General features: G+C 36.7%; 1 protein-coding gene across 1 annotated transcript; it reads right to left on the minus strand.

The window, feature by feature from the left end:
• Positions 1 to 8,343: 8,343 nt before the first annotated feature.
• On the minus strand, positions 8,344 to 23,032 carry LOC148939400 (glycerate kinase). Its single transcript, XM_089107208.1, has 4 exons — positions 22,941 to 23,032; positions 20,409 to 20,594; positions 17,707 to 17,961; positions 8,344 to 11,038 (listed from the first exon to the last, which is right to left on the minus strand). The coding sequence occupies exons 2-4, from the start codon at positions 20,572 to 20,574 to the stop codon at positions 9,981 to 9,983; spliced, it is 1,479 nt and encodes a 492-aa protein (XP_088963334.1). The 5' UTR covers positions 20,575 to 20,594; positions 22,941 to 23,032; the 3' UTR covers positions 8,344 to 9,980.
• Between the last annotated feature and the right edge of the window lie 288 nt (positions 23,033 to 23,320).

Consider the following 23,320-nt stretch of genomic DNA (forward strand, 5'->3'; position numbering starts at 1 on the left):
CACCTGATCTGGTCTGGTGACCCAAAAAGCAAGACAAATGGTGTAGGCCTCGTGCTGAACGCCAGAGCCAAGAGATACCTTCTCTCCTATAAACAAATTTCAGATAGAATACTAATGGCTCAGCTCCAGCACAAGCATGGAAAGTGGACAATTATTGTATGCTATGCTCAGGGGCGGATCTCCAGCAATTTTATTGGGGGGGGGGGGCAAGAGGGGTCTATATCTGGATAGTCAAAGGGCATGGGGTGTATAATGTTTTTTTCTCCACATTATTGGGGGAGGGGGCAACTGCCCCCCTTACCACCCCCAAATGACGCCCCTGGCTATGCTCCCACTAATCCGAGTCCTGCGGAAGTGAAGGATCAGTTCTATGCGGAGCTCTCAGCGACCGTGTCTAGAGTCCCACCCCACGACATCGTCACTCTTCTGGGAGACCGTAACGCAACGGTAAATGACAGGGAGGGCGTGTGGAGAAGTGTTCTCGGTCCTGTGACTCCAGATCCACTGAATGACAACGGACAAAGACTACTCGAGCTTTGCAAAATGTATAATCAGGTCATATCATACACGCTTTTTCACAGACGAGATATACACAAATGCAGTTGGTATAGGAACGACACCCAGACAAAGAAGATGCTAGATTATGTTATGATCTCAGGTCGCTGGCGCTCGTCAATAACAAATTGCCGGACTTAAAGGTCGGCCGAGCTTGGAAACACAGACCATAGGATGGTAGTCGCCACACTGAGGCTACACCTGAGAGCACAAGGACAAAAAAAACGGCCCCCCAAGCTCGATCTGAGTAGTCTGGCTACATCTGAGATGCAACAGAAGTATGCTCTCGATATCTCTAACCGTTTAGCTGCCTCCAAGATCTGGACGACCCTGAAGTAGCATGGAAGTCTTTCAAAGAAAATATACTCGATTCTGCTGGCAGTACCATTGGCCGCAGTAGACACAACAATAAACCCTGGATATCCCAGGAGACTCTGTCTGTAATCGAGCTGCGCCAGAAGGCCTGCTTAGCAAAGAATATGCCAGAGTACAGACGACTCAATGGCAATAGCCTACTGCACAGTGATAGGAAGACCTTTGTCGACAAGAAAGCCAGCGATCTTGAAGATGCTTCAAGAAAAGGAGGCACCTGCTCCCTGTACAAACACCTCCGCGAGCTGACGGAAGGGAAGACTTCCACCGTGAGCCGTGTTTTGTCTGCTGACAAAAGCATGGCGGATGACGATGCAGGCCAACTCTCTGCCTGGAGCAGTCACTTCTCAACGCTACTGAACGCCGAGGCAGTTGCTCATCCCGACCCAGATCTGATTCAAGCAGCCATGGCCACACCCGAGGCTACTTCCGACCTCATATCGCAACCGTTTACCGCCTCTGAGATCCAAAATGCTGTGAAACGGTTAAATAATAATCGAGCTCCCGACGTCTGTGGTATTTTGCAGAACTCCTCAAGTACGGGGGTGCAGCGATGATTCTGTGGCTCCAGCTAATCTTCTCAGCTGTATGGACGACGGAATGCATACTGAATGAATGGCGTGCTGGCATCATATTGCCGCTCTGGAAACGTAAGGGCATAATCGTAAACGTAATCTACTCCAACTATCGTGGGATCACGCTTCTCTCCGTCCCTGGTAAACTCTTCGCCATGTCACTCCTAGACAGGTGTTCCACCTTTCTGCGTAGAAAGAGAAGAGTCCAGCAAGCCGAATTCATGCCCGGCAGGTCGACGACGGAGCAAATGTTTACTATGCGCTAGTTGATCGAGAAGACGCGAGAGTTCCACCGAAAAGCGTACATCGCATTCGTGGACTTTAAAGCTGCCTTCGATTCTGTTGATCGCCGTTCACTTTGGCTGATACCAAGAACTACGGGTCTACCCAAGAAATATTGCTCATTTTTTAAAAAGCTGTATGAGGATCCTGAAAGCTGCGTGCAAGTCAATGGAAGACGAAGTCCCACATTCTCGGTGAAGACTGGCGTCCGGCAAGGTTGCGCCGCCACTCCCAAGCCTTTCAACTGTGTTATAGACCATGTTATGACCTGCACGACGAGTCGCCTTCAGTTTGGTCTTCAGCTCGGAGACCGGCTACTGTCTGATGCTGACTTCGCCGACTACATAGCGCTAGTTGCGAGCACCATCGAAAAGATCACCAAAGCTCTCAGAAGAAGCCTCGAAAATTGGACTGAAGATCAACTGGCAGAAAACCAAAGTTATGCTCCTTAAGCCCCCCACGTCCCGTTTTACTATAAAGGAAGTCAACATCCGAAGCAACCGAGTAGATGTGGATGAAGACTTCACGTACCTGGGATCTGTTCTGTCGAATGACGGCTTGATCACAAAAGAGCTTACATCTCGAATTGCCAAAGCTCCAGCACTTGTTGGGAGGCTTAGCAGCATCTGGTGAAAGCCAAATATTAGCCACTCTACCAAAATGCACATTTACAATGCGTCAGTCAGCACCGTCCTGCTGTATGGAGCGGAGACGTGGCCAGCTGCAAAATCTATCTTCAGCGCCGTCGATGTCACACAGACGAAACATCTCCGAAGAATCGAAAGACATCACTGGACTGACTTCGTTAGCAACCAGACTCTCCAGTCACGTACGGCACAAACTCCTTTCTCGAGGAAGCTCGCCCAGAGTACTGTTCGGTGGAACGACCACCTCCTTTGCATGTCATGCGACGTCGCAGCACGGGTCACATTCGACTTCGACCCCACCCTACACGGATGGAAGCGGCCCAGAGGACGCCGTCCCCCACTAGGTGGAAAGACAAAGCCGATGAATTCCTCACCCAAGCCCACATACCGATGGAAGAAGCTGCGAGCCTGGCAAGCGATAGGTCAACCTGGAGGCGCCTAGTCTCATCGTTCTCTACGCCGAACCCTCGGCAGGAGCCTTAAGTCAAGTTAAGTAAGTCAATCGGCACAGAAAAACGCAAATCAAACACTAATAAAATTAGTTGCCGTGATGTCGATTGTCTGTCACATCTCTAAGGCTCGATCAAAGGCATCTTTGGAAATTAAGTACTCCAGTGTTTTGTTGTACTTGAAAACATCACCTTACGAGGTTTTGTTACAGTTTGCAGCTAGATTATTTTAGTCTGAAGAAGGAAGGGAAAAACATATTGAATTACCTTAGAGTAGGCCAGCAGATGCTGCACAGCTTGAGAGCCCCAAGACGGGCAAAATATTTTGGCAAAGGGTTATCGTGTTCAAAAAAGCATAAACATTACATCGTGAGACGGAAACAATTCCAATAGAAACAAATGCAAACACTCATACAGTAATTCAAAGAATACAACTTATTGATTAAGTTTTGATGCTTATGAAAAAATTTCTGCAATATTTTTACTATTGTTCACATGGTTTTTAATCTCCCTTTGGTCTATTTTCTCCACAGTTTGTTCTTTCAGTCACAGTTTAGTGTTTATAACAATTCCCCATTAACCCTTTCAGCCCTGAATATTTTTCCTACACAGGAAAATTCTGATTTTCTAGTATAGGGCTCATTTCGACCTTAAAAAACTTATGGCTGTGTTAGAACACCGTCGGGGCACATATTCTTAGAAATCTCGATCCCTGTCAAATGATATTAATGGGACTAGAAGGGTATACTAGCAAGACAACTTCGTTTATGCGAAAAATATAAAAAAGGCACAAAACATAAGCACAAAGCCAAGTTTCAAACTCAGTGAACATGGTACATCTTGAAGCAATTCCTGTCTTTGTTCAGACACAGCACAACCTGACATTTCTCACAACAAATCCGTGAAACCCCCTTTTTTCCTTTTGGGCACTTTTCAAAGCAGCACTGGGCTTCCCGAACTTTTAAATGCACAGCAAGTGATTTTCTCGGTCATACCGGACGCTTTCGATCGTGTAAGTTGATCGCGCAGCAGGTCGGGAAGGCGAAGGAGCCAGAGAATTCTCGGCATCTTGTTGCTGGTGAGGACGACCAGCTCTTCGTTTAGAGATCTGCTCCTCATATTCACACTTCAGCAGTGCTTCTGCAACTCCGTTCCGGAACTCGAAAAGTGACACTGGTCCACTTTTTCGTCTTTGTTTCAATTAGATACAAGGCGACGAGATGATCCAGCTTGTCTACTCCTCCCAAGTTGCGGTTATAGTGACCAATAACGTCAAGTCTTTTCACATCAACTTTCTCCTTCTTCTCGTTACTCTATCTTTTCACGAATCCGCCTGCACCTGCATCGCAGTAGTTCGATGCCATGTTTACTGTGCTGTTGCCAAACCAACTCACAAGGACGAGTCCCTTTTCAATGTCACTAGCTTCGTCCCACGACCACCGTCCTTTCTTCCTAAGATCCTTCTCATCTGCAAGCTTTGCTTTGGCTATCCTGCCCTTTCTGATAATTCCTGCTGCCTGAAGCTATCTGCTGTCAACTTTTCAAGCAGTGGTAACGGTGTAAAGAAGTTGTCCAAATACACTTTGTGATAGACATGCTTGTCAATTTTCTCCAGCAGACTAAGAAGAATGGCTCCTCCCAAGCCCCTAAATGTTTCTCTGTGCTCCTTCCCAGTAGGGGTGCTCTTTCCCTGATAAACTTCAAAGTCATGCCTTATACCGGAAGAACCACAGAGAACTAAGTTTTCCAGTCCCAACGGTCTTAGCTTTGTCTTTATGCATTGCTTCATCCTCGTCTGACCTTTGACGGGGATCATCTGCTCGTCTACACATAGGTTTTCCTCCCTTTCAAGGTCGAAACACCACGCTCTAACAAGGGATAATACAGGCCTGACTTTCCATAACGCATCATTTTCGTTCCTGTCCTCTCGGGACGCAAAGTGGAGATGATTCCGTAATTTATGGTATCGATCTATTGGAAGTGTTCTTGCCACTATGGGAAGAAAGTACTTTTTGTTCCAGTAAAGTCGTATCTGCGAAAGGTTCAGAGATCCCATAAGGATTGAGATCCCAACCATTTGGCGTATCTCTTGAGCCAGACTTTTGTCCCTGACTGCTATATTTTTACCGTGTTCCGTCATATGGTAAAAGTCCGTCTTTTCAGCCATAGTCTCAAAAAACTCAAGCGGAATATACTTGTAGAAGTATTCGAAAGGAGTAAGCCCCTCAGTCTGAGAGTCCCAGTCTTGTCATTTGACGTACACTGACTTGTGAAAATTCTGACAGCCCACTAGATGGCGCTAGTCACTAAATAGTACTCTCATTTATTAGTTTCGGCTATCTAGTTTTAATTGAAATTACAAAAGTAGACAAATAAACGTTATGCAGACTTGAATTTCTAACTAGAAATTTCCCACTTTTTTTCTAATTAAATTTTCGTCCACTGCAATGTTCCGAACAACACGTGTGATACATAAATAGATTGGTAGATGTCTCAAGAATACAAAGAGCATGGTTTTAGTTACTACTTTTCACACTAGATAGCATCTGGAGAGCAAAAATTAGCCACCCGTCATTTGACGGGCTCCGGGGCGAAAGAGTTAAAATGAGCATATTAAATCCGTAGTTTAAATAAAAATGTATTGTCTTTGAAAGAAAATTAAATAAAAAAAAAACAAGTTTTTTCTAACTGAAAGTAAGGAGCAAGATTAAAACTTAAAACGAACAGAAATTATTACGTATATGAGGGGGTTCGCCGCCTCGTCAATACCTCAATCTTAACACTAATGTTCGAATTTTGTTCGAATCACAAACCCCTGTTCGAATCACAAAGGCCGTTTAATTAGAATAAATAGATTTTTTGAAAGTACTATTAAAAAAATTAGCGTAAAGAGCGAGTTATTGACTAGGGGGAGAACCTCCTCATATGAATAATAATTTCTGTTCGTTTTAAGTTTTAATGTTGCTCCTTACTTTCAGTTAAAAAAACTTGTTTTTTTTATTTAATTTCTGATCGTTTTTTAAAATGATGGGAAATCCGGCACACCCTTCATTGAAATTTCCCTTCCCCCAAGGAAATATCCTCCATGGAAAGATCCTCGCACGTAACCCCCGCCTCCGACCCCCCCCTCCTGAAAACGTCTGTATACTTCCCAATAACTATTACTTTGCAGCCCTTCTCCCGCGCCCTGGGGGGAACTAAGTCATCCTCGAAGACATATTTATTAGATTTTTGACTACGCTGAACAAAATGGCTCTCTCAAAATTTTGATTGGGTGACTTTGGGAAAAAATGAGAGTAGGAGGGGGCCAATTTGCCCTCCAATTTTTTTTGTCACTTAAAAAGGGCACTAGAACTTTTAATTTCCAATCAAAATGATCCCTCTCACGATATTCTAGGACTACTTGATTGCTATGATGACCCCTGGGAAAAAAAAAAAACAAATAAACACGCATCCGTAATCTTTCTTCTGGCAAAAAATACAAAATTCCACATTTTTGCAGATAAAAGCTTGAAACATCTACAGTAGGTTTTTCTGCTACGCTGAATCTGATGGTTTGTTTTTCATTAAGATTCTATCACTTTTAGAGGGTGTTTCCCCTTTTTTGGAAAATGCTGCAAATTTTTTTAGGTTCGTAACTTTTGATGGGTTAGACTAAATTTGATGAAACTTTTATATTTGAAATCAGCATAAAAATCCAACTCTTTTGATGTATCTACTGGTAGTAAAATTCCGTTACTATTGAGCCGGGTCGCTCCTCACTTACAGTTCGTTACCACGAACATCGTTTTTGTTGGCGAATACAATTTTGGCACATCGTAAAAACCCAGAAATTTCAGGGGGTAGAGGAACCCCAGATTATTGACTCAGCATATGTGCACGAGCCACTCTAATGGAATTTTTTCCGCAAAACAAAAATATTTTCCGATAATTAAAAGAAGAGGGTGCTTAAGTGTTTCAGAGTACAAACTTAGAAGTGAATTTAAAGCAGGGAGTTTACCTTAAAAAAACAACAGACTTTTGACTAACCTGTAGGAATTTCAACAAATAGCATTTTTAATTGAACATTTTATTAAAATTAACTAAGAATGAACATAACTATCTTATTTGCCTTTCTTAAAAATACACACAAAATTATATTGGCCTAAATACAAAGGCAAAAAAATAAAGAGCAAATACTTAATCTCGATTCACAGCCAGATTTAGGTACAATTATAAAGTAATGTATGACAAATAGGATAATGAATGCCATACATAAAAATGGTCAATTTTCTACCAGAATAACAAAGAAATGTTAAGTTGATTCATCGTAGCCATAAGCACTTCATAAAACTAAGAGTAGGAAAAGCCAATGGTTTTTGACAACGGATTACACTGAGTCAAGGAACTTTAATAGGTCTTTCCTTTGGCGTAATAAGTTGGAAAAACATGTTTTTCCCGTTTTTAGCTACCCACTATATCCTTGTTCTTGAAGGGATAGGACTCGCATAGCCAGGGACATTTTTAACTGGCTTCCGCCCCCCTCTAAATGTTACAAATTGATTTTGCGAACAAAAACGCTGAACAATGACTCTTTTCCGTAGTTTAACCTTTGCACCCATGAGTAAGACAGTACACGAAATCAAATCGTGATAATGATACTTTCTGTAATCAGCAATAGAAGAAAATAATAACAATACATCCGAATGAGAGGAAAAAATTAGCGGTAATAATAAAATAATATAACTCTTAAGATCGTGCACTGAACGACAAAAAAAGAAAAAAAATGACAACTTTATAACGGAACGCAAACAAGGGGAGGGGTATTGCATATACTTGCATATAATCTGAAATTTCAATATCTTTAAGATTTTTCTATAAAAACTTATATTTAACTCTAATTTGCCTGTTTGTAATAGCCCAAAAGGATAACTTACGAATGATTGATCCAAGAACTTTAACTAGAATATCCACATACAAAATTAATTATTCAAAGTTTCACTAAAATGACACAGCATTATCTTATTCTAATTTAATCACGTATTAATTGCCATGCACTCATAGTGTTGTCAAATAATGTCATATTTTTTATGACATGAATGGAACTTGAAAAAGAAAAAAAAAGTTTGTCTAACAGAGCATTAGCGTAATTTTTTTTGTGATTTTGGAGAGGAAGGCATAAAAAATGAAACTGAAAATAACACACTCCGTTAATACAAGGGATAAGAGATGATGTAGTACTAGACAATCAAATTAAGAAATTAATGCGCAATAATTCAAACGTTATCCAATTCTAATAAGTTACTCATATGATGCAAAATCCACCTATTTTCACATTTTTTTGGGAATAAAGATAACCAAAGATTATGCTTTTCGGTCATCCACCGAGACCAAACACAGTACAGAGAATATACAGTGATGACAAAGGCTATACTTTCCATTAAAAATATGTGACACAGACCTAAAACCACACAAGATTCCGCCTTAGCGCATGTGTGAATCCGATGTACACATCATGATGAGTTTATGGAAACTGAACTAGGCTGTGACGAGGACACGGCTCAGAGTCTTTACGGGTTGTATGAAATATGTGTCATGTTTGGAAAAAGAAGTCGTTACTGTATATATACTCTCTACTGTGGGGACCGAACTAAAAACAAATTGAATGGGAAAAGACTTGAAGAAAGGGTTTAGATTTAATTTTAAGTACATGGGAGGGGATAGAGTGAAGTTATGAATAGATTAGGTAGAGGAGAAGTGTCCACACCTATGTTGGCCTCAAGCGGCTTGGTGCTGGAGTGAGTTGCTAATAATAGCAGTAGGTAATGTTTAAATAAAGAAAGGACAAAAAATTAAGAAAGCCATATGCATTTCGTTTTGTTTTCTCAAAAACAAATCAGCTGTCTAGTAGAAACCGTCCAGAGGCCATTCACTCCTCCCACCAGACAACTAGTGGGGGATGCGTAATTGACCACAAACCCTCCATAGTTACACTTATATTTTTTTTTATAACCATAGACAATGGTATATAGACAATAAAATAAAGAACTGCAAAAGTCATAGATGAGCCAAGTTCAGATCATAGACTACTGAAGCGTTATTAAAACGTATTGAAATGTTCAAGAAAATTTAGGCCCAATTTAGGATTTCGACAGCATTTTGAAAACTTTACAACATTCTCGCCACAGGCGGTTGTAATTTAAAATAAATATAGATTTAACATAGCTACTTGGTGGCACTTATGATTCTTGGTTTTCGAGGCGACTAGTTTGCTTAGTGCGTAGCTATGTTAATTAAATTAATGAAACTTTCAACAAAAACAGCAAATAGTGACAATGGCACAAAATGTAACATTATAAATTCTTTAATCAATGGATTATGACGTTTTAGCTCCTTTCCATCCCCACCATAAAACTGACATAATGAAGACAAAAACTGAGTATTTTAGGATCAAAACTGACAATACGATTTACCACTTTTCTGCGCCAGAAATATCAATGAGTAACTTTTCGAGGCAATAAATTTGCCATTAGCTTATGATTAAATAGAGGGCGACATCAAAGCTTCATTCATATTGCATTCTATAACTATGTGCTAGGGATTTTAACCGAAATTCTCAAGGATTGAACCCAAACATTTTTATCGACACAATGAAAATAAAAAGTCTCGCGTCTAATCTACTCAATACTACTTGAAGAAGAACACATTTGAAAAAAAAGAATTGTTTGTGTTTAACCTCAAACAGAAAAATAAATAGTCAAACCTTTTTTCTATATATTTTTTAATTCTTTACATGTTTTTGTTGCGCAAAATACTGAAATTAAAATACCAAAAAGAGTTGGTAATGGTCAATTAATATAATAATAAAAACAAAATTGATTTTGTAAAAGAAAAAAAAAAAAAAAAAAAAAACTGCACTTTAAGCACCTATACACCTCAGCAAAATACTATTTCCTTTTTTTTAAGAAAATAAAATGCAGAAATAACATACTAATAAGGAAACAAAATTATCTTTACTCATGATTCTTTTTACTTTCACTACTATTTATTTTACAATTCTTCTACAAATCGTCTACAAACTATTTATTTTATTATACACAAACTACTTCTTACCAATTGTCTTAATGGCATGAATTGTCAGGATGTATAGGATCAATCAGAAGAATCATTAAATCCATTACGTTAGTGCCAGTTGGTCCTGTTTTTATATGATATTTTCCATTATCCAATCCAGTAAAAAATTTGTATGAATCATTATTGTCTAAGCTTTTCTCTGCTTCTTCGAAGGGCACATGTCTTGCTAAGTCACAAGATACAATAGCACCAGCGGCGTCGGTTGGTCCATCAATCCCATCCGTACCAGCAGCAAGGAAGGTGGCCTTAAACTTCTTGAATAGTTCTGGATCAGCTTTCATATTTTTAGCAACTTCAACAAGGAACGAAAGTGCCAATTCTTGACAGCGCCCACCTTTTCCACTACCAGACACTGATACCGTTGTTTCACCACCGGCAAGGATAATAAAACGCTTTTGACTAACCATGGATATCCGACATAGACGATTCAACGTACACGTAAAGGAGGCTGATAGATCTAAATCATCTTCAAGTACTATTAACAGATCTTCAGCGAACTCAAATTTGCAAGTTGTTTCAACCTTAACAAGGTCGATCATCATTCTCATCATTGCCTTGCCTACACTTCGAGCCTCCCCTTTTATACCCCTCGACAATATAAAAACTATATTATCATCTTTGACTGCTTCTGACCTTATGGAGCTTAGCACGTGCCAATTACTTCCAACTAAAAAATTGAACACATGCTCAAAACCATCATCAAGGCACACTGGCTGCTGTAAAATATTCGTAATTTCTTCACTTACATCAGTGTTATGTTTGCTCAGAACATCAAAAGCCGCATTGGAGCTATCTTTGTTGCAAACAGTTGTCCCACTTGCAATGACATCTAAATGGTCACCTATGACATCACTAATTATAAGTGCTATTATTTTCCCCTTACACAATCTGGCTAAGCCACCACCCTTCACTTTTGATAGCCTTTTCCGAACAGTGTTTATTTCAGCGATGGTCGCACCAGATTTTGATAGCTGATTTACAATCTCTACTTCTTCATTTAAAGAGATGTCATCTGCGGGAATTTCAAAAAGAGCTGAACCACCACCTATAAAAATAAGACAAAATCAAGTTTCTTGGCTTGATCACACGAATAGTCGTCCAAAACAAAAAAAGAATGAAAGGAAATTATTCGGACAGAGACATCTCTTCAACATGCTATTTAAGTGCAATATGGTTCAAACGAAAATAAATCACCTCAATTCTTTTTAGCTTTACAGAATTTTACCGATCAGTGATTGAACTTTTTTTTATTTTATTAACAAATTGGGTCACAAACAAAAAAAAAAAAAAAATAAGAAGCACATCATTGGAATCTCCAATAAATAGTAACAAAACAAAACTAAACATTACTCTTACTATCAAAATAGGTCCCGACGCATATTAGCGAGTTTGTGACAACCCAAAAAAAGCACACTTCAACTACTAATACATTTCCTCGGGAAAAAAAAACACTGGCTTCTCCTCCCCTACCCCACTTCTACTAAACTTTTAATCAACAATTCTAAAAATAATATATTTATAGGAAACTTAAAGGAATCCAACACTCGTAGTCTATAATTCATCATTCTTCCTTACACCTACCGACACACACCTCATTCAAAATGGGCTATATTCAAAGCCCATCCTAACGACACAAAGCCTATGTCAATGAAAGAGTAACATAAAAGAAAAAACGGAAATGAGAAACACATACAGCCATTAACATATATAGACATAAAGCTGCACATTGGTATAAGTAAGCCTAAGAATGAATTGACTCTGCGTTTTCATTTCATAGTGACCAAACTCTTTTGCCGGTGGAGCTGGATTGATCAGATCATATTTTCTGCGTATATAAGTAGCCTGTGTAGTACAGGCCAAACTGGAAACACAAAAGGCACACATTTAAAGAAGTTATGACGAATTTGCAGCTTATTATAGCTAGGGAACACCAAATGGGCGAAAAAACAAGTAAATGTGGAAAACTAGAAAGTTAAAACAGTCTTATTCGGTGAATCCGTTGCTATTTTGTAGAGGCAAAGAAAGCATATGCATTGTATGCTCGGCATTCTTTCATATTATACTGAAATTTATTGTTTCTTGCAAATTTCTTCCAATCGACATCAATAAATACTTAAGATTTTGACAAAACGTAAACAAAGACATCAGACAAAGTTTGATACTCGTCAGATCCCAAAATCAAGGTTCTTCTCGTTAATAAAAACCAGCTACAACCATTTTCTCAACATCAAAACAAAGACCTAACTTCACATACATATTTTATAACTTCACAACAGAACTTTCACAACAAGAAAATATGCCACTTAAATTCAAATTATCGTCAACAAAAGTGAATAGTGACCGATCAATTTCTCTAGATACGCAATGTCGGTTTGATAGTAGTCTGAGCGAGAATAACCGAGCTATTAAACAGTGCTGGTGACGTGAGTGCACCCTGCCTAGCACTCTTTAAGAATGTGAAACAAGATATGACCTTAATTTTTGCCCTTAAACACCAGTATATAAACGGAGAGAACAAATAATTGCCAGGTTCTAGAGTTCTGGTTCCAATGACAGCAATTCCTGAAAGTGTAGGAGGGGGAGGGATTTTTTCCGTGTCTTTACACGAAGATACACAGAAGACGATGTTTTTCAAAATTTAGGGGGAAGGTTTTTTCAATCTTTTTAAAAGAAAATGCAAAATAGGTATTTTCAAATCTAGGGATGGAGTGAAATAAACCCTTGCCCGGCCTCTCTACCATTGGTATCCTTGACTGGCTCTTGGAAAAACAAAAGCCTTATTTTTCTTTCTTTTCTTTTCTTTCTTCTATTGAATGTGATGAGTAACTGCAGCTGGTTTTGTGCTAAGATGTATGTGTTTAGATACCTTGGATGTGTCATCACTGACATTTTTTATCCAGTATAATTTTTAAGGTACCAATTGTAAACATTTAAATACCAAAAATGTGGGCAGTTATCTCTATATTGAATATAAGCCAGGATTTCATCATCAGACAGTTTTCTAGTATTAGTACATTACTTGAAGAAGTCATCAACCCCTTATGTCATAGTCTGAATATTTTTGTTAGTTATTTGAGTGGTTTTTTTTCTATTTTGGGTATATGTATTAATTCAGATATATGGTTCTCACTAGATGGATTAGTTAATTATAAAAGGGATGCGATAGTTGCCTTTTTTTTTATGACTTATTTCAATTATAAGCGTTTGGTTCACTGAGGCTTTGCACAATTGAGGTCTCAATTCTGGCTACTTTCGGTATAACGACAACATGTTTGCTATTGGTCAATTAGTAAGAAATTTCGAAGAAACGTGAAAATAATGCACACACGTCCTTTGTGTTTCTGTAAGCGGGGGAAGTGAAGATTGCACTATTCCAAATAAATTTGATAGTAAGTGCCGATTGTGCAATCAATGGTAATTACATAGGGAATACGGAATCCAAATTAAAAACTATAAAATCTCGATTAGAAAGGTTTATGATTCTTATGTCAGAGGTTTCTTATGTTCCAATTGTCACAATGATAAATGCGAGCATGACATAAGATATATCCTGGTTTAATCATAAAAAAGAAATACAAGTCTTTGTTCAACTACACTTTACGAAGAGAGGACCCATTTTTTTTTTTTTTTTTTTTCAACAAAACGAGCATGCTGTAAACCTGGATAATCTACCTGACGTAGTTATTGATAACGAGTGTTTTGATGTGGAGGGCATTTAAAGGAAAAAATATTATAATATGTATAAGAAAGATCATTTTTTACACATACAATTTAGTTAATAAGAATTTTTTACATACGCTACCACCACTAGACTTTATTCTTTGAACGTCAAAACTGAACACCACCATTTACGAAATTGATACAATTTCTTTTGATTTGGACATCAATATTGCAATATTATTCACATACAAAAAATTAATAAGCACGAAAAACAACAATTTCCTTAAATACCGACATTGCTAGAAATAAACCTTATTCGTGAAATATATGCTTCGTGTTTGGATTTAGGACATGCGAACTTCTTGAGTTAGATGAATAACACTTTCAGGAATATATCTACATCTAAAGTGTTCTGAACCTCGTCAATCCATTCTCCTCGCCTACTTATAGAATTTGAAAGTCCATAGAAAAAATAGACCATAACAATAAGAATAAAAAAAATAAAATGAAGGGAGAAACTGTCTTATGGTTAGTTTGATCAACATCACTCAGTGAAAGACCGGCATTAAGGGAAGGGGCTATGCATTTTCAATAGGGTGTAACTTTAATCTATATATATAAAACCGAAAGTATGTCTACCATACCGTTCTTCCGATCACCAAGAAACTTTAAGAAGTTGTTGATTACACATTTACGAAAGTTTCAGGTACAAAATACCCCCCCCCCCCCTCCAAGGCTCTTTTAATACTTTTCGCACTGATGAAATTAGAGACCCTCAACACAAGTAATTGATAGTTATTTCTGGCAAAATTTTCACTTTTTCTGGATATTCAATCAACGGATTAGTTAATTATGAATTCCGTCATCTAGCACACTTCTGGAATAACAAAATTACATTTTCAGAAAACCTTCTGAATTCGGTAATCAACAACACCTTCTAAATGTAAAAATACTATCGTCGTTTTATATGAGGGTAAAATGTTTCACGGGGTCGGGGGAGGTTTTCCACGGAGGAGAAATTTACGCAGGGATCTTCCTCCATGGTGAATTTTCCTCGGAGGGGAGTATTTCGAGAAGAAATTCCCGGGAGGGAGGGGGGGATTTTGTAATTTTTGTTCTTTTAAGATCACACCAACGTGCGACGGACAAGCTAGTAAATTGATAAAATATAAAAAATTGTTAAAATATACAAAAAATAGAAATATTTTAACAGAAATGAAGCTACCTTATGGTATTTTTAGCTTAAATTCGACTAACTCAAATTCGGTAACTTAAAAATAGGCAACTTATACGAAAACTATAGCTAATTATGGGGGAAATCATACCAAACAAACTAGCTCTGATGGTTTCACAACCCTACAAAAGTCAAATTATAACAAAGTTAACTATCCTGCGGTTTTTATGTAGTGCAGCTATAACTAATTGATCAAGTACGGACATTGATAAAAATGCACTCAAGGAGAGGAGAAATAAATTAAAATGGGATAATATAGTGTTCTTGTTTCATACAACCCCTAAAAATAGTAAATATATCATTAAAAAAGTTTTGCGTGGACTGTTTTCAAATTTTTATTCAGATTTGTTAATAATTGTAATAACAGTGTAATTTTACTTGTCTTATTTTTCACCGACTACTCACAATATTAGCTCCTTATCAGTTAAATCGTCACTTTTATATGTATTACAGACTTCCAACAATAAAGCAGGTGATTTTTTTCTATTCCTTTTTTTAATCCCGTATTATTGACACCCTTTGTGATATCAGTTAATGTTGACATAACCTACGTTAATTGTCGGAAACCAACTTTAAAATTTGATAAAATATCAAGATTACCAGATTTATAGCATCATTTTCTTACTATTTCAACTGTCTCAGCTCCACCTAGCGCTCCAGCTGTAGAAATGACAATAAATTCGTTTTCGGCTTTGAAATAATCAATGTACTGTGGTGTCTTTATACCAAACTATATTTGTAGCTGTACTTCTACAGAAGTCGCAATAACACCTTTATAGATGTTGTCATGCCAGCACTATGAACAGATTCACTAATTTTTACATTCGTAGAGCCAAGTAGATTGACAACACTGGTTCAATAACAACGCCAAAAAAAAAACTTGTCCAAAGGGATAGAAAAATACACTTAGAATATATATATATATATATATATATATATATATATATATATATATATATATATATATATATATATATATATATATATATATATATATATATATATATATATATATATATATATATATATATATATATCATCATAGTATATATATCACACACATATATATATATATATATATATATATATATATATATATATATATATATATATATATATATAATCCAGATTACACACCCACGATTAGCAGTAGAATCCATACACGGAAATAAATTAATTCGGCAAATTAAAAATAATATTGTATAATTCTGAATATTCTAAATCCTTTATTTGATAAAATAGCTTCATCTTCAGAAAGCATTGCTGATGATTGTGCTCTTTTTACTTTTACATAAAAAAAACGAACAAAAAAAACTAACACTAAGAAGGATCCGAGAATGTAAGACTTGGATGACAAAATTGAAGTTCGATAACTAAAAAAAGGGAAAACTTGTTTATGTAGTTTCTGTGAATTCACATTTTGCTGTAGAATCACCATAAATGGGGTTTTCTAATATTTCCCGTTAAGATTCAACAGAAATCTTGACTGCCAGTTATATAGAGCAGAAATTTATTTAATAATTTTCATTCCAAAAGCGTCAATGTTTTTCCTATAATCAATGCATTTAATACCCCTTTATTTTTTCATCAAGAGTTTTATTTCTAATTACTACTACTATTACTACTACTAAAAAATCACTGCATCATCAAACCGATTGAGACCAACACAGCTGCGCACGGTCCTCCTCCATCCCAATCTATTCACAGCTTCCCTCTTTACTCCCTTCTAAGAAGTTCAAATTTCTTTAAAATCGCTCCTTACGACGTCTTCCCGCCCCATTCGGGGACGAACTGATTTTGTTTGGCCCTAGACGGATGGCTGACAAGGACGATCTTTGGCAATCTGTTATTCTTCATCCACAAAATGTGCCCTAGCCATCTAAATCTTTCTCTCATTATAGCCCTAGAAAGTTGGATAGAGCCACATGTTTCGTATGTTATTTTATATACGGTCAGCCAAACAAACACCCAAGGCAGCCCTAGACAATACCTCTCTAAAACATCTAACAAATACTCGTTCGTCTTCTGAAGCGCCCACGCTTCCAAACCATACTTGACCACTATCTTCACTGCAGCTTCCAGCATTCTAATCTTGGTTTGCTAACTGATCTTCCTTTTCTTGCAAAATTTTTTCAACTATGAAAAAAAAACTTGGACCTTGGCTATTCTACTTTTTATATTTTCACTGCACCCACCACCTTTATTAATAATACAACCCACGTAAATCATGCTATCCATTTGATCGATACCAAATATCATCTCTTTACATTCATTTATTCCTAGTCTAAGCGACTTAGTCTTCTAAAAATTAATTTTCAGACCTATTCGTCTGAAAGTAAATCGATTATCCCTGATTTTTTTTATTATAATTTACCTAATCTTCTCCATGCTTGATCGCTTTGCTTTTAAATAGTTGTAAGAAAAACTTAACAGACAAATTCTGTGAAATTAGGATATTAGTGTACCTGTTCAAACCTTATATTCACAATATGGTCAAAATACATCTTGAAGTTAAAGAAGTGGTTCCCAGCCACTTCCCTTGATGACGCCTATGCACGACTGGCTGCATAGGTTCGAGTGGAAGATGTGTCAATGGAAGATGAACTCATTTTTAGATGAAACTGATTTCCCTATGCAAAACTTTGAGAACATCTAAGAACTCAGAAGAAGTATCAATGGAATCATAAGCTGAAATGGCTTTGAAGATTAAAACGTTCAGGTAATATAAATAAATGAAATTGAGAAAAGCTGATTTTTCATGATATAAGCTTATTCCTTCTATGGCTAGATAAAAGTCATTTGAAGACTGATTTACATACCAGAAATCAAAACAAGAAGTAAATCATCTGAATCCAATCCCTCTATCATTTTCAGTGCTGCTTTGCTTCCTTTTAATGAGTCTTCATCAGGGAGATTGCCTTTCGCTCCAAAGAATGTTGTTATATTTTCCCAGTTGTGGTAGTTAAATAGCTCTTCCTCTTGCTTAGGCACAAGAGCAATACCACTTGCTATGTTCTCGTTTCCAACAATTTCAATTGTAGCTTGCATCATCTCTGATGCAGCTTTGCCAAATCCTAAAAAGATAAAAGAATAGTCGCTTCTAAACAAAAAACAAAATCATTCATGGTCAAAACATAGCAGTTTTGGCAGTCAGTTAGTTTGCCCGGCCCATCCATATTAAATCAAACACCCTCTCCCCGCGACTGAGGTGCACTTTAACTTCATGGAGTTTTTATTTTCATTTATGCGAATCTGTTGGGGAAAGTCAGCAAAACAATATTACCCCAATTTGCAAAGAAAAAGAAGAAAGAAATCTTTTTGATCAGAGACCTATAGATAATAGACTAAAACGATTGGAGGGCAACTAGCACCCCTCCTAGGTTCCTATTTTCCCCAAAGACATCCGATCAAAATTTTGAGATGGCCATTTGAATCAGCATAGCTGAAACGTCAAAAAACCTATACCTTCGAGGATGACGTGACCCCCCATAGTCCCATGAAGAACAGGCTGTAAGTTACGCATTTTACCCTTTAATCACACATAGCATTTGTTATTGGAAAACATACAAGATTTGTTTCTGAGGGAGGGATTTTCTGTAGGATTTTCTACGGGGAGAATTTCTCGTGGGGAGAAAAGTTTCCGGGGGAAATTTTCCAGGGGAGTTTTTACACGAAGGGGGAGGGAATTTCCTGGCATGATTTGAATAACAGTCAGAAATTAAAAAGAAATAAATAGGTCTACAACTTTAAACTTAAAACGAACAGATATTATTCCATATACGAGGATGGGGCTGCCACTCCCTCAACCCTCGCTCTTTGCGCTAAAGTTTGACTTTTTGTCACAATTTTTGAAGAAAGACTGCTCAGACACAAGGGCCATTAAATTTGAAATAGAAATATTTTTAAAGAGCTTAAGATTTTAGTTTAAAGAGCGAGGGTTGAGTAAGGGACAGCCTCCCTCATATACGGAATAATTTATAATCGTTTTAAGTTTTATTGTTGCTCCTTACTTTCAGTTGAAAAAAAAACTTGTTGTTTTTTGTACTGGAAAAGTTGTGATGCCAAAAAACATTCAAAGTGGTGTGTATAGAACACAGTTTATATAATTATCCAGTAGGATCATTCCCTATCTCACCCATTATAAAAACCCGGACCGGGGTGCGAGTGCTCCAGAGAACGTAGAAATATAAGCGGCGTCAGATCTTTTCACGGGTAGACAAGTCAGACGCGAAACAATCGGAAACAAGTGGGAACCCGCTATTAATAACTGCACGAAGAAGTGGGAGGAGCTTTTTGTTCGCACCGAGAACGAAGACCAGAAATGATCTGCGATAAGCTTACTGGATAATTATATGAACTGTGGTATAGAATAACCTGTTTCTATAGGAAACTCTCAATTCCCTCTCAGGAAGTTCAAATTTCCTTTAAACCCTTTCTTATGACCCCTTCCCACCTCATTCGGGGACGATCTGCATACTAATTTGATATGTCAACGTACTTCCACTAGATTAGCAAAAGAAAAAAAAACCTTTAATTTTCAAGCATAGTAGTATTAAGAGAGCTTTGACTTCTTCTCGTTTTGAAGATTTTTAAATAAAAAGATTAGTTCATTTTCTAAGAGCCTCACATCAGAAGATAACCTCGGACGTACACAAAACAATACATCCCTTTCCAAGCCTTGTGCCTGTGTTTGATTGTCGTATCGGATTTGTTAATGAATTACGACTTAGTGTATCATACGCGAGTTCCTTTCATTTTTTGTTTTTATTTGTGTAGTGTTTGAATGCTTTTCTCGTGTTTTTTTTAGTATATGTTAATTTATTTAATCTTTTTTTTTTCTGTCTCTCTTTCCCTCATTGATAGAGGCTTCCGGATATGAAGCCGAAATATACTGATATTTATTAGCGTTTGTAGAAAACACAATTGTTATAAATTTATTTTCATTATAACGCAGAAAAATTAAATAGTACTGAAACTTCCAAAAATCCTTTGGATTTTTTTTTATCATTAAGAGTACATTTTTAATATAGAGCTGAATAAGTTAAAAATAATTAAAGTAGAGCATTAAAATAAAGTAAAAAGCTGTCAAAAAATTTGCTAGACCACTTGGGCATATCTGGATGGAAGCAGGTGTATGTCACTAAAGTCTTGAAGCTGACGTAGTTGACAATAAAACATGTACAAAAGCTGTACCTTGAAAAACTGACTACAAAACCGAAAGTGGGTATCAGCCACACACATAATGTCTAGCTGAGAGGCATTACTTGATATGGGACAAGATAGCAGCCTGAGCTTTGACCATTGTCAAAATAAACTATTGACAAGATGAAGATAAGGTTAATAAAATAAACCGGTTTAGATTAAAAAAAAAGGATTAAGCAAAAGCTGCGCATGAATTGGTCAAGAGAAAGTCAAAAATACATTTTGGAACTTTAGAGGCTTATATTAAGATAAGATTACACAAAAACATAGGCTGTGGACTAGTTCCAATTTACTTGACATAAAATTGATTAAAACTTACCAAAAAGATAGACTCCCTTGTCTGGAAGAACCATTTCACAACTATATGATTCTTGAATAGAGTTTACTGTTAGTGTTTTACTGTTCCTGGAGAGACATTCGCTGATCAGCCTTTGGGGTTTTATTGCGGCTACACCAGCCATGAATAGCTTTCTTAGCTCATCCATAATCGTTCCTCTTTCAACAGCTGAAATATGGAATTATATCAGACTGTGGTTGATGAATAGTTCCTTTCTGCTACTTTGAAAATCATAAGAACGTCTAAGGTTGAAGAAGTTACTTTGTATGTTATATTTTACAAGAAAAATACAGGTACCTGGTGCTGATCATTGATGCACATCCCGTTAACAAAAAAGGATAATCTAGGATGAATCTGTACCTATTAATTGCGATATATTTCGTCATTGTTCTATCTGGTTTTTGCATCAATAACAGGATGCTTCTTGTCTTCTTTAGAATCATTAAGTTGAGAAAATTGTGTTGCATCTAAAACATATTCTTATTCATTATATTCGTCTAAATATAAAAATGGAGAGCATTCCCGTGTTTTCGTCGTTTTTCAGGGCAAAATAAAAGGGATTGTAAGGCCGGCGAGGTGGCAAACGGAAGAACTATTTTTACCCTATTTATGATATTTTTTTTTCTTTTTTGCGCTTTTTTTACAATCTTTCAACATTAGAGGGGGAGGGATGCTAGAACACCCACATCTTGCCAAAGATCGTCCCTGGCAATCTTAAAAAGATTTGTATTATACAAGATACCCAGCACCTTGGCCCGAGTGTTCACTTGGTTCCCTGTGTCTATTTTCTTGATTTGATCTCCTTATCATATTAATCTATTAAAAGAAAAGAAGAAGTTTTTCAAAGAAACGTAAAGAGTCATAATGAAATTAAGACTAGCAGAAATGAATTTCTATTATCATTTAAATTTAAAATGACCAGAAACTACTATCAAAGAATAAATGAAATCCAAAAGAAACAGAAACTAAGATCAATAATCCTATCTAACATAAATACAACAGATACTGATATAGATGAATGAACAAATCTCAAAATGAGTGAAAATTAAGTTGAATACTCAAGTCAAAATTAAAACAAACAAAAATTACTACAAACAGGAGATCACCTATTTTCCCCCTCCCCTAACCGTAAAAGTTCTAAAGCACATTGTGCTATTTGTGTTTTATTGAAAACTATATACATTTTCAACACTGTGCTTTAATTTTTCAAAACATCGACGAAACACAAACAATAAAGCACTATAATAATCAGGATGACTGGAAAGACCTAATGGAAATAAAATGAATATTTAATATATAATGATTTTAATTCCTGGAAATATCAGCAATTCCAGATTTTATTTAGCAGAATTTTTTAATGCTATAAATATAAGAAATTTGTTATAATATATTTTATTTCCAGTAAAGAACAGGAAAGATTTCTTTTCGGAAACTTTTTTTACGACTAAATCCTGTACGTTTTTGAAGACTAAGTTTTATTATTGGCTAATATAATGAATATCTTTCCAATTTTTCACGTTTTCGGCTTAATAGCTAAAATATCCTATTCTAATTTGTATTCTTATGCTGCACAAAGTGATCTGAACGTTGGTTTAGATTGTATTCGATATAATTGTTGTGAAAATTTCGTTCAATTTGAAATTAATATTTGGAAGGGTGTTTGAACTAAGATGTTAATTCAACAGTAATTTTCAGATAATATATTGGAAAGAATGTTAACCCCGTCAGTCATCGCCTTCATTGACGTGACAGCCTGTCCTAAGCCAGGTGCTATGCGCCTACAAATGAGACGGATGAGGATGCCAAGGACAATTTCTACGAAACATTACAGGCTGTCACATAAAGTTATACCGAAGCATGATGTGTTCTGTGTTCTTGGCGACTTAAATACAAAAGTGGGAAATGAACGCCAGTGTTGTCCTAAAGTTTAAGGACCGCATAGACTAGCTGACATAAATGAAAATGGTATGTAACATTGTAGACTACTCACTAAGCAATGGCCTGTCATTACTGGAACTTTATTCGACCACAAGACAGTGTATAAGTACTAGGGTGACGGCAAAAAATCGACGTCATAATTTTGTTTGTCTCAACCCCACAAAACGATTCCCCTTTCCAGATATTGAGATGGCCGAAATTTGAGCTCAAACGAACGACAGTAACCTGTGCTGCTCGTCGCTCAAAGTTTGAAAAAATTCAAATTTTTGGAATAACTCTAGAATGGTAAATAATAAACACCCGCTTAATATCTCAAAAGGAAGCCTATGTTGGAACTTTATATTCTATAAATAATTGTTGTCATTTTAAGTAAAACAGAGTTGCAACAGCCTTTAGTCCCAATAACGCGACCTGGTAAATTTAGGAGCCAGTTTGAAGTATTCTAGGAATTTTACGGGTTTTTGCATAATCTGCCTCAGAACAACATTTTCTTTTATTAAAAAGTATTATGAAACTCCATTTTCAAACATAATGAGCCTTTTGTTCAAATTTAATCTTTCATTCTATGGGGATTACCTGACTAGTTTACCAAAGAAAGTTCCGTTTGACAGATAAAAATGAAAAGGAAACACAGCATAAATATTGAACCTGGTAGACAGCATCTACCAGGAAATTGAGACCTTGGAGGAAATCAATGTCTCTGAAGAAGCTGTACAAGAACCAGGACCATCTGAAAGCAAAAGGATGATAGTTTCATTTGCAAGGGATTTTAAAGACGTTTTAAACATGAAATTGTCCATTTTGTTAGATCGACGTAAGGTGTCCGACAAAAATGCCACGAGAATTTTAATAGCTGCTCTAGACGTACTAAATCTTAACCCTCTTTGAGTACTTAGTCTCGAAAACTTCATTACACCATAGAAGGCAAATGTGCAGAGAACAATATACTAAACTTT

This window comes from Artemia sp. Qi Xiang Cuo, chromosome 21, assembly GCF_049724085.1.
Source record: "Artemia sp. Qi Xiang Cuo chromosome 21, ASM4972408v1, whole genome shotgun sequence".
NCBI lineage: Eukaryota > Metazoa > Arthropoda > Branchiopoda > Anostraca > Artemiidae > Artemia > Artemia sp. Qi Xiang Cuo.

Bases quoted from the DNA above. Each gene is read 5' to 3' on its own strand.
- LOC148939400 (XM_089107208.1), bottom strand. From the start codon at position 20,574: ATGGATGAGCTAAGAAAGCTATTCATGGCTGGTGTAGCCGCAATAAAA. The intron at 17,962-20,408 runs GTAAGTTTTAAT...TTATCTTTTTAG, and splicing joins CAAGGGAGTCTATCTTTTTG to GATTTGGCAAAGCTGCATCA. The intron at 11,039-17,706 runs GTATGTAAATCA...TTATTTTTATAG, and splicing joins ACTTCTTGTTTTGATTTCTG to GTGGTGGTTCAGCTCTTTTT.